Source organism: Anser cygnoides, chromosome 8 (assembly GCF_040182565.1).
Source record: "Anser cygnoides isolate HZ-2024a breed goose chromosome 8, Taihu_goose_T2T_genome, whole genome shotgun sequence".
Lineage (NCBI taxonomy): Eukaryota > Metazoa > Chordata > Aves > Anseriformes > Anatidae > Anser > Anser cygnoides.
In genome coordinates this window covers 2,238,235-2,250,857 of record NC_089880.1, presented here as the reverse complement: position 1 = coordinate 2,250,857, position 12,623 = coordinate 2,238,235, and the positions used below count along the sequence as shown (strand labels likewise).

Genomic DNA, 12,623 nt, shown 5'->3' with positions numbered 1-12,623 from the left:
ACACAGTATGTTTAACATGTTCAAACTTGTACCTTCATACTTAAGTAGTTGTGTATTGTTTAAATCTACATAGGTGAAAAGATTTCAGAGACAAATCGAAGGAGACATTTGATCCCATTTGATCTCTATAATATTTTTGTCTACCTAAGCAGCCATGCACCAGTTTCTCAGGCTCCCTTTGAGCCTGCATTGTCTTCACATTGATTTGTCAGGCATCAGCCTTGGCCCTGTTGAGAAGACTGTTCTTTTTAGCCTCACTTTTTCAACACAGTAGAAAGGAGATGCTTTTGAAAATGTTCCTAGCAAAGGTCACTTTACAGTGAAGAAACATGCTTTCACATATCAAGTATTGGCAATGCATCCTAATGTTTTTCCCCACAAATAGATTTATAAAAGTGTGGAGTAGCACAGAGCTGCTTCAGGGCCATTCAGCAGTTTTCATAAATGTAAGAGTATGTATCTGATCATTGAACGATGGGGAGGATTTGGGCATCTCTGATAATACTGTTGTGTCTACACTTAAATTTTGTTAAAGTTAGCACAGTTACTTTATTAAGTGTGGCTGTAAGGATGGCAAAGGCCTGGAGAAAGCAGATGATTAATATGGCTTAATCTGTCCAGGTCTGAGTGTTCCAGGGTTCTTCACAGCAGCAATGAGGACAGGAGGTCATGTACAATTGTTGTAGAAGGATGGAGGTTTTCTTAGAATCAGCAGCTAAGTATTAAAGGATATGTCCGTGTAAAGATTCTTTATTGAAGCAGTGCTAGAGAACTATTGAATAAACCTCAGAGTACAGAAAAAGAAAGGCTGAATGTTTCTGAGTTACTGAAATCCTGGCTATTCTGCAGCCACTGGACTGAATAATTTGTGTTGGGGTTGGACTCTTTTCAGCTGTAGTATTAATTGCAAGTACATTATAATTTTATCAAATATATTTTTAAGTGACTAGTTATTCAGACTTAAACATTTTCCTTAGCAGATTCTCTTGCTCGGTTGTTCATTGTCTTTAATCAATGCATATTTTGAAGCTGGCAGTATTTAGTTTGTCATACCAGAAGTATGATTTGAGTAGTTTACAAGGATTTTTTCCTTCCTTTTAACTTATGACGACTGATGTTGACAACTTCAGAAGGTATTTTTAAAAATTCTTCCCACACATTTGGCTGTCGGGTGTGTTGGGAAGTGGAAGAATATCATCCAATAACATCTGAATTCCATCCCCTTGGAGGGAGAGATTGAAGGGTTATGTGCCTGCAAGATCAGCCAGAAGAGAGAAAGGTGTTTTCAGGTATAACAAGGGAGCTCAAGAAAGAATGTATTTTTGGCCAGGACATCCTTAGAATGGTGGAGGCTAAGATTTTGATGATTGATTTCTTGTACAGGTGAACTGTTATTGGAGGAGTGTTTATTCTGCTAGTTTCCACACAGACCTTGTGCATGTTATGTGTATCATCAGACTTTTTTTCTCCTTTCTCTTTTTTTCTTCTGTAGCCAAACACAGACTGAAAAAAAAAAAAGTGAGTCTTTGTTCCTTGCCTCTTGAAATGAGATGACGTTGGTGTGAATACTGAATATCCCTTTCTTATATTCTTTTTCTGTGGCAGACTGAGTATAAAAAGAGCATGAAGTCAGTGCTGTGTCATACTGCAGCCATTACCCAACGCCTTACTTTGAGGTGTTCTGAAAACACCTGTGTCTTCCAGATGACATCTTTCTGTATTATATAGGCTTTTTGTCTTAAGTGGAAGTAGGGCCTGTCTGATTATTAGGAAGCCAAAATGTACAATAAAACCTAACCTGTGAACCCACGGTTTATACAGTAATGGTTGACTTAAGTACTGACTCTGCTTGTATACATACATCTGTATGTAGGTAAACATACAGATGAATGAAGATGTAAAGTCAAGCTCATTATGAAGATTAATATTAGCATTTCTTGAAATCCAACAAAATCTGATGAAAAATGAAAAGCTCAGTATTGTTGCAAGAAACCTTCAATCACATTGATTTTGAGAAGTAGCAGAGCCTGCAAGTACCTTTCATCTGGTCTGGTAGTTATCTGAAAGTGCATTTTGTTTTTTTAATATCATCCAATACAAAAAAATGAGGTTGTGGCTTCACCCTTCTTATTAAGATGCTTTACAAGAAAAAAGGAAAAGGCCTTTGTTCTGAGCCTTTTTTTCTGAAGGGTCTTGACATTATAGATTTCCTTTGTTGGGAGCATATGGCATAAAGGAGCGCATTATCATTGCTAACAGAGAACTGAGGTTCAGGAGGTAGTTTTGTGATCACTTCCTAGTTATTTTGGCAAACTGCTTAATGTGGCTGTATTACGGTGGAATTGAATGATAGGAAAATGTAGTAATTAACCTTTACTATTAGTTATTGCAGAAATTTACCATTCCTTGAAAATAAGGTCAAATATTTGCACAAAGATGAAAAGTTAGACACCAAGGTAAGGTGTGGGAGAGGGGAAGATCTGTTGGGAGAAAGGTGAGGAGAGCTCCAGCATGAATATCCTATTATATAAACCTGAGCTGGTCGTGAGTTGCAGGGTTTGCTACATTTTGTTGTATAACAGCTTACCAGATTAAGCGTTCTAGTACTTGTGAAGAAATTTGCTACAGCATCCATTTGCTAAGACCAAATTTTTCAAGGCACTTCTCTTGTGTGGAAGGTGAGTGAGTACAGTGAGATTTCTCTCTCTTTCTCTTGTTTTCTATGTTTTACATGGCAGTAAATAGACTTTTGTCTTAAAGTGTTTCTGCCTCTTTCATTTATTTTACTTTGGCTTGATCTGTCATAAAAATCCATTGGCTTGTATCTGGCAATGGGAACAGTAGAGTCCATAGCAAGGCTAGTCTGCAGGAGTAGAGTGTTAATGCAGACCATAAAACATTCTCACTGCTGAAGTGAGCAAGTAAACTAGTTGTTAGTCTCAGGTTCAGGTTCATTCTTTTGAAGTTTGTTGGATACACAGTGCTGTTAGATCCTTTTTCTGAAAGATTCCACAGCCTACTGATGAGCAAAATTGCAAAGTTTTTCAGAAGTGTTCAGTATTTGAACAACTTTCCACAGATCATTTGAGAAGACTTTATGGACTTTGCTGACGTGGTTAAGAATGGCATTTTTTTCCAGCCAAATTGCAAACTGTTGTAAAAGAAAACATTTTAATTGTTAGCAGCTTCCTTTTTCTTTTTGCGTTGTACTTCACTCCTGTTTTCTCTGGTATGTTTTTACATATTTTCTGTGCATATGGTTACCAAAATGCCCCTTCTTTATACATTGTCTAGGAAAATGTTTCAAATGGACCAAATTCTATTTCCACTGGGCTAGGCAGCATTGTTGTTACTTTTCTGAAACTAAACTGGGAATGGAATTTGACTGTTGATAAGTACTGGGATAATGTGAAACTGCAACCCGTGCTCCAACGTGGACAGCTGAGCACCATCATATTGCAAGACTGCTTAGAGGCAGGGCTGAGAAGCAGGAGAGTTCTGTTCTTTAATGTTCTGCATTAAAAGCTGTGAGGGAGCCAAACTTAAAACTGAGTATGAAACAATAACAGTTTCAAGTGATACACAATTACATTTCAGATAACACAGTAAATTTGGAGACAGTATTCAGAGTTGGCTGATTCCAGTGTAACCCATGTCTACATATCTGAAGCTTATTAATAAGTTTCCAATATTATATCATCATCATAACTTTCACTGAACAGGGTTCTCTTTCTAAATTTATCGGGCCTACGTTGTCCGTGTGGCAAACTTGATTGACGTAACAAGCTTTCTTCTGTTAGCAATGCTATCATTATAAGTAACTTAAATGGGAAAACAATACAAGTAAAGAAATAAATTTGAAAGCTCGAGAGATTTCTCCCTTGATATGTTTTAGGTGGCATATAACTATTATCAGCCATCTTTTGGAGTGGTTTTTTTTTTCATAAGGTTGTTTTTACTTTGTTTAAAACTGGATAATGATCTTTATTTCCCAAATTAATTAATAGTAGTTCTTCTACTAGTACTGATTTTCTAGGAGGAATCAGTGGTTTATAAATTAGTTGAATGTTTAAATAGGCCATCTAGATACATGGGCATTTTTTAACAAGGATTTTAACATGATCTAGTAGCCTATTGCTCATGTGAATATCTATTCAGGATGAGAAATATCTAAACTCACCATTTTTTTCTGTTTTTGTGTCCCTTCTTCCTTCCTCTTGCCCCGTTTTCTTACAGAGATCAGAATATTCTGGATCCTGCTTTGGAGTATGTTAAGGTAACGTAACAGTTCTTACCCTCCACATATTTCATTTGTTATATAACTAGCACTGCCAGAGTCTTTCCAGTTCTTCGTAGTTAAATAGTGCTTCTGTCTATCTGTCTATCTTTTGTTACAGATAAACTAATTATAAATGTCAGACTGTTTTCTGCATGCTTTAGTGGGCATCATGTTTCAGGGGTAGACTGCATTTTGATATTGGGGCCTCTTTTCAGTTACATGGTGACTTTGATCTTTGTTAACAATTTAAAAGAATCCATATTCTTGTTTATGCATTTCTTGGGAAGGAACATATCTGCAAAAATTACAAAAATTCAGGTTTATGGTTTTAGCAATATATTTACTAACACTATAGTTAAAAATTTTACTTCTGATCCAAAAAGTAAGTGGAATCCTGGCAAAACTGTATGTTGTTTTCCTTTTGTACAAGATGAGACTGCTTAAAATATATAAATACCTATTTTGTTAGTGTAAATCATAAACACTCTGGAGCATTCATAAATTTTATTCAAAAGTCAGTCCTGGTTTGGCAATATAGAAACTTTGGAAGAAACCTTAGGGATGTGATTCTGTACTGAGAGCCTCTTGTAGTGCTGCATGTCTGTAATTTCCACTGAATTAGCACCTTTTATCATGGTTAATTTAAGTGAATAGTATTTCTTAGAAAACAAAAATCTGGTTTACAAGTCATGTCTCTCAAATATGGGATTATTTAATTTCTGACTTCTTTTCTCTGTCTTTTAGAAGATGCTAATTTTCTGTAAAGGATCTGAGAAATACAGATTATCCTTGACTACAGGGTATTTCTGTAACTATTCCATGTGGACGTGAATTTCTCAGATGTGTATATTTCTGCTTTAGGTTAGAGTTGAGGTGATGAAGAAACTAAAGAGAGCCAATAGCAACAAATTGAATAGGATATTCCAAAGTCAGCTGGGTTCTGCTGCTAGAATTCCCTGTGTGGGTGTTCATAGTTGAGGAAAATGGAGGGGTGCCCAGGTTAGGGTTGAGGCTGATAGAACAAGTAAACTAGGAGAAACAGTAAGGCAGTGTTGGGAGGGGAGAGATGTATCTTAGGTGTGCCTGCCCTGAGCCTCACTCCTGGAGTGCTGAGTGGGAAGCCCTGGATGGACCTTGGATCTGGCCTGTTAACCTGTCTTGCCTGAGGCTTGCTGGACTGTCACAGGACTTGTCAGTGTCATCACCCTCATCAGCATGCTTGTGCCTTGGTGCTCTGGGACTGGACCTTATTGGGGAGCTTTCCTAGGCATACCTAGTCCCCTTCAACTGCAAGACAGCTAGTTTTAAACTTTAAAATAGTAAGAGGTAAGCAGAGCAACTTCACAGCTGTAAATCCTCACTGTTTCTGTAGTGATGCAAACATGCTACTTGATGTTGTGGGTCCCATAAGAAAGGCAATACTTGTTCAGAACGTGCTCCTGCTGGGAGGTGTTCAACATCTCTTCAGAATTGGATTCTACGGTAAATAGAATGGGCAGAATTAATTCAGGTACAAGAAATAACATGGTTATCTTCTGCTTCAACGTGCTCTGTTTCACAGTGGAAAGAATATCATAGTGCTTATCATGGCAGTAGTGACTACATGCAGACACTGCTACAAAGGGCAGAGAGACTGATGGTAAACTCAGAAGCCAGTTGTATCAATTTTCTCTTTATGCAAACCTTCACCTTGCTAGAATCTGGTGACAAGAAGTAATATGAATAGTTCCTTGCATTTAGATATGCTGGAGATTTAGATATGGCTGGAGGAAAGGCAAAATAAATTATTTTCCCTTCTCTGTTCTGTTCAAGATAAAAGATAGAAAAGGCATGATTATAAAATTAATCCTCTGAAGATGTTCTTTTATAGGCTGCTCTCTGTAGATGTGCTGTGGTTTCATATACTTGAATCTAGAGTACAGCTCACAAATGGCAGTTTTCTGCATCTTGAATGTTGATGTATTAGTTCATTCAGTATACAAAGAGACCTAATTATGCAAAAGCAAGTTCTAAGGAAAAAAATGTACTGATTTGCTGGAGTCTGAGTACTGAAGTGTCTGTATGACTTCAACCCTTCCTTTGTCTTCACAGCGTTGCTGAAACCATGGTCACAGTTAAATGGCTCTTTCAAAAACCCTTTTATGGTAGAAGCAAAAACAGGCCAGACTGCTTTGAGTCAGGCTGCTAACTAAGTCATGAAAAAGATTTACGGACACAATAGCACGTTGTACACTCTGTGAGATTTTTACAAGTTTTATGAGCCAAATAATAGATCCATTGGTAGTCTCAGCAGGTTCCTCCCACACCGTGAGTCTACGCATCCACAGAACAGTCTCCTGCAGGGGAGAAAGGATCAAGTGCTGGCAGCTTTGAGTGTGTTGGAGAACTTCTTGAGAGTTGTTTTGATCAAATTCGTGTGAACTGAAGATAGCTTTCTGTTCCATTCCTATGCACTGTAAATAGGATCTTCTAGACAGAAGTCTGCACTATAGTCATTAAAACTGTATCACAGCAGAAATAAAGAAACAGATTTCTCTCTTCATTTTATGAAAATCTTTTAAGTATTTCCCATGGAAAAGTGCTAATAATTACAGAAATACTCATCAGAATATTATTAAGGCCTGAGATTTTGGAAATGTATTTTAATCCATTACAAGAAGAATTACAGAATTTATGACATTGTCTGCTGAGCATGGTCATAAGGCAAGTTTATATTTAGATTCATATTTGAAAATCAACTGTCACTGGTATAAGGAAGCTACAGCTGCAGAAAAATGCCATTCCCTTGTGATGTTCTACTGAATGATACATGTTTCTCAGCACCATAGTGTTCATTTTTCCCTAGTTTTACTCCTTGATTTTTTTATAAAGCAAGCTGTCGAAAATCATATTGCCATTTGTGACAGCTTTAGTGAACGCAACTAAAAAGAAAATGTTGGTGACATTCCAATGTGTTGGTTATATCTAGTTTTGTAAGATAGGACAGTACTTTGTGGGTTTAATTCAACTGCAGGGAACTTGGATCCCATGATGAGGTTTATTGATGCACAGTGTGTATTGCACAAATTCGTCATATGGTTGATGTCAATCACACGTGGGGGCATTTGACCCTCATCAGTCTAATGGCTGTTCCAAGAAGATAACTTGGGAGGAGTACTGTCAAAAGGGAAGTTTGTTTGTGTATATGTACATTTGGGAAGGTTTAGAAAAAAATCCTTGTCAGCATAACACGTATTTGCAGTTTGGGAAAGAGTTCTTCCTGATCACATTTGAGATTGCATTGCAAGAAGCCTTTTTTAGACATGGAAATATATTAAAGAAATCCCCCCACTGGAAAACTTGCCAAGTACAGTGTATACCTGTTTATGAGCTGCTGTGTATCACTCTCCTGTAGAGACTTGTCTATTGAGATGCGAGTTGTGACTTGTGAATGGAAAGTTTGTTGGGTTTCTGTGTTGTCTGACTGTTAGACGTTAAGTATCTGAGCTTGGAGGGTTGACTAACAATAAGGCACCAAATGTTCTTTTTGACTCTGTAAGTCTTTTTTTTTTTTTCCTTTTTGTAACTGCAGTAGTGGCAACAGCATCACAGAAGGTAGAAGTATCAGGTGAGTATTTCAGCAAGGAGAAATGGAGTATGCCCATACAATTAAGTTTGACTTTACATATTACTTTGTCGCTACGGGATTGGTATCCAACTTGAAGATTGTTGGCTTGACCTTGGCATTGGTCTCAATGATGTTTTACTAAGACATTTACATTTTTCCATGTTTCTCTGCCTAGTAGGAGCTTATGCTTCACAAACATCACTCCACAGCAGTTACCTCTTGTATATAAATCGTGTAATTCAGAAAGTTAAGAAACTGTTAGATCTAATCTAATGTTAAATACATAAATTTATCTACCTCACAGTGCAAAAAATCCTTAATTTTTGAGGCTTGCTGACTTAACTGATAGTTATACGCTGCCCTCTGCTGGAAAAAAACACCGTACCTGTATTTTAATCGACATGGCTACTGAAAATCAAAATTTTCATAATTTATTATAACTTTCATGGTAGTAAAAACTCCATTTATTTTTCTACAGAGGCAAAGAATGAGGAAGAAAGATTTCCACCATCTATGCTTCCTCTTATATCATAAAAGTTTTTGAGAAATTCTATGTGAGAGTGTCACTGACATTGTTATAACAGATGTTCTAATCTGTTCAGCAGCCCAGAAAATTTTCAAAAAAGACTTTAGGAGTTGTATACGTAATTGAAATTCAGCAGCTCTGAAGTAGTTAATTGCCCTAAAATCATTATGAGAATCTTGCTCCCATTTATTTGAAATTAATGAAAACTTGTTTCATTTGATAGAGCAGTTATCCGTAATTACACCCAAGCTTCAGTACTTTCAAATGTTGAGATTTGTTTGACCCAAGAGGTTACTGTCTGAAAAGATGGCTGAGTCAGCAAGTCCATAGTCTTTTGGGTACAAAGTGATGAATAAAATTTAAGATCATGTTTCCAGTAAATATGCAGGAATGGTGATTCTACAGCTGTGAAAGACAATGCTCTTCTCAGTCTGCTGTCCTAGTTTGTGTTTCCCTAGTAGGGTGATTCCTAAGTTAGCCTGTTAATGTCTGGGGCTTTTTGTTCTTTCCCAACCCCCAATTCTTGAATGACCTGATTAGCTCTTAAGATCTGGGTTTTGTTGTGGTGGTGTTGTTTTCGTTTGTTTTAGCATGCCAAGAGCAGGGATTTTATTTTATTTTTTCATTTTGAATGATAATCCTTATGAATTTAGTCAAGTGGATAGTGACTTTCTAATTATTCTGGCCTTTATTGTGAAGTCTTTTAGCAGTGGCTCTTGCATTCCCTTTCCCTGATGCTGAAATAGAGTTTAGGGTATTTTGCATGTGGAACTGCTTTTGTACTGCCTAGTGTGCTTTGGTAAATCTAAAATATTGATAGGTCTTTTTGCAGCATGCATTCTCTCTAATAGCGTGCTAAAGATTAACCTTACATTTAGCCTCTCATTATAAATTTGACCCTGTTGACGTCTGTATTCTAGTACTTGAATATTATCACTCATTAACTCTTAAATTACGTCTGTTCTGGAGTCATCGCAAGCTACTGAATGCACTGATATTGCAATAAGCTTTGAGTAGAAAACCGTCTATAAAATTACACTGCACTATTTTTTCTGGTGCCAGTAGACACTTAGTTGATCTTTTCAGTATCTTTGTTAGATCAATGACTATTATCGAGCCATGTTCACAGATGAGAAATGTCAAATGGAAAAACCTGAATCTGACAGGTTGGCCAGAAATTTTGAGGTGCAGAGAAAAGCTTAGCTTTCATATTATGAATAATTTTATTTTGTCTCTAGAGATCTTGTGGAACTTGGATTTAAGTGAAAAAAACTTTTTCTCCAAAATATTAATGCCTGTGGCCTTCAAATGCTGACAGTTACAGATTGCTATTTATGTTATCCCCAAGTCAAAACGATAGTGTCAGTGAAAAGAAATAGTAGTAGGTGATGAAGATTATTTATGTTTCAAAGAAAGGGGGAAAAATGGGTGTTTTTTTTACTTTTAAGACATTGTCTAGTTCTTCTTGATTTGTGATTCATTTTCATTCACATGCAAATGGAGTTACTGAATACCTCTGTCAGATACCGTGGTTGTTGAAGGGACGGATCATTTCTGGAAAAAACAGTGCTTTCCTGTGTAATCCCGTATCCAATCCTTTACACTGCAGTAGGCACTGTATTTGCTTACTTGCTAAAAAAGAGCATGCCATTTCCCACAAAAGTGCTTCCCATGGGGAAGAAAGAAAGGTGCTGAATCATATCTTCACTGTGCCTAATTTCTCCTACCTCAACTGCAGTGTACATTTTAAGTATTCTTGGTAAGAGCAACCCTGTGCATGATAAAAAGTGTTTGAAGATTTGAGTGGAGAACATAAAACTAAATCTAGTTGTAAAGCGGGTTTAGTTTTCTTTCCATTTTCAATTTCTGTACAAACACTTGTGTCTATTGACACAAGAAGAAAAAGGTGTCTTGCTGTGTGTTGGCATCAGCTGGAATTCTTATAGCTTACAGTAGTCTTTTGTATATCTATGTTAATAGGTGTATACGTATATAAAAGGTATGAGTGCAGATAAAATTTAATCCTTTTCATGTGAGATATTTGAACTCTGCAGAACAGAAGAGAGACCTGACTGCAGTCTGCCATCTTTAGTGCTGATCTGTTCTTAACTGTTACTGAGCTGTGTCCTTTGTGCAGAATACTTGTCATTTTGGGTTTTCAGTATTGTTCCACAGGAACTGTGCTTTGAAGATGATAGTTATATATGTGATTGGGTCCTTTTCATTATCTTGTGGGTGGACTAATAGCAAAGGCTGATTGGCACATGAAAATGTTTATATTTAACTCCTTCACAGTGGCACCTGACTTAAGTTGATTTTTAAACATATATAAATACATAAACCACAAGGGGGAGTGAGTATATAGCTTGTTGAAGTCAAATTATTAAAGAGCATTTCAGGTACTCTTCCTGACAAAGTGTATGGAGGTGAAGCTCCTAATCTCTCAGAGCTATGTTTATAGAAACTAATTAGGGTAAGACTGGTATGTTGTGCATGTCTGTACAATCTTACCTCTTTTTGACATACTGTTTGGCTATAGGTTGGCCTGTAGAGAAGGCAGCAGAAGGAACATTAGAAGTATATTTCAGTAGAGATACCATCTATTAATTTGTGTTCTCAGAGAAGCAGGATTTGCTGATTGTGGTTTTTGTATGTCAAATACTATTAGAAACTAAGCACCTATGTGAATGAGAGAATATAATGTTATGTTGGCTATCTAGAACACGCTGAGGTCATTTGCCTCCTTGCCCTCAAATCTTTCCATTAGGAAAATGTTGCAAGGGAGCATATAAGCTGAGGTGAGCTTGCTGCTTTTGTTTCAATTTCATCAAAGTGTATTACGCAAAAATGTGTGAGGGAAACAGGCCTTTCCAAACTCATACATGCTGCTAAAGAGTTTGAAAAACTGAGCTCCAGCAGAGCCCAAATGACTTGTGGATTTAATTTTTAAGTGTTACACAACCAAAACCCCTCCTTCTATAAAAGGGAAGTATTCTTGGATATTTGGGAGTTTTCAATAGAAGGTTGATTTTGAGGTGCCTCCCCTCGGCAAAGTAAAATATATGTATATATAATTTTTTTTTTTTTGAGTTACAGTTGAAATTGGAGTAAATCTCAGATAAACACTTTATTTTGATAGGACTGGAGAGATTTTCAGAAGAAGAAATCTGCAGCTAGCGATTGCATTAAATGGGTCCTTTTTATATGCAAGAGAACTGTACTGTGTCAAGTAAAGCTGAAGTTAGACTAATGACAGCTACGTCGGGTAAAAAGAGAAGAAAATATGAGCCAGAAGTTTGGAACTAATTCTGAAAAAAAAAGTAAATTTACGCCTTTTCAAATTTATTTATTTATTTATTTATTTATATTCCAATACAAGGAATAAATTGAAAAAATAACAGGTGAGGCATTACAAAATAGCTTCATGTTTGTACACAAGTTGGCAGACAGTAGATGGAGCTCAAGCATATATAGACTAGTTTTTGATAAGTTATATAAAACTGGCTGGTGGCCTCTTAATAGATGGCTGTAAGACAAACTATGCCTATTGTCAGATGTCTGAAAAGTTTGCATGTTATTAATAAAAGACCAGGTTTTTCAAAGGTATTTGGATATCTTAAAGTGCGCCTTAGGACCCAGTAGGAAGCTCTTCAGGAGGTTCGGCACCTATTTCTTCCAGTTTCCAATCTGTATTTTTAGATAAATCGTATTTCTAAAGAGATTTCAACACTGAATACTAAATAGATGCAAACTCCATGTTCTTACTCTTCCTGTACAACAGCTACAGGCCTTACAGAACTGCAATAGAAGGAAGGAGTTTTGCTGACCTCTCCTGTACCACACCCTTGCAATGCAAACAAATGTAATTACAACTACAGCTCTATCTATTGCTTTATTATCAGGAGCTGCACCAACAGCCTGCAGGAAGTGAGGTTAGAGGAGGGACATGAAAGAGTCAGTTCCAGTAAGACATATCACAGGAGTGGTACGACCTGAGCTGGGTGGTGGGACATTATGGTACCTGTAGACAGTTGAGTTAAGGACAAATAAAAGTAAGCAGTGTTTTTGAACTGTGTTGTCATCCCTTTTCTCCCACGTATTCTACAATTTAAAAAGTGTTCAGCTGTAACCAGTTGGGCACTACCTGTATTTGGAGGCATCCCCCACAGAAGTTTAGTTAGGGATGCTAGGCCATGTCCTAATGACTAAGT

General features: G+C 36.9%; 1 protein-coding gene across 7 annotated transcripts in view; it reads left to right on the top strand.

Moving 5' to 3' along the window:
• BCAR3 (BCAR3 adaptor protein, NSP family member) overlaps nucleotides 1-12,623 on the top strand; it is a 109,805-nt gene that overhangs the window by 58,964 nt on the left and 38,218 nt on the right. For 6 of the 7 annotated variants that reach the window (XM_013186588.3, XM_013186593.3, XM_048067042.2 and 3 more), the window contains exon 3: nucleotides 4,237-4,276. The exons of the other annotated variant lie outside the window; for it this stretch is intronic. In XM_013186588.3, the coding sequence (XP_013042042.1) occupies nucleotides 4,237-4,276 (40 nt within the window). The remainder of the gene's footprint in view (nucleotides 1-4,236; nucleotides 4,277-12,623) is intronic. 7 annotated transcript variants of the gene reach the window in all.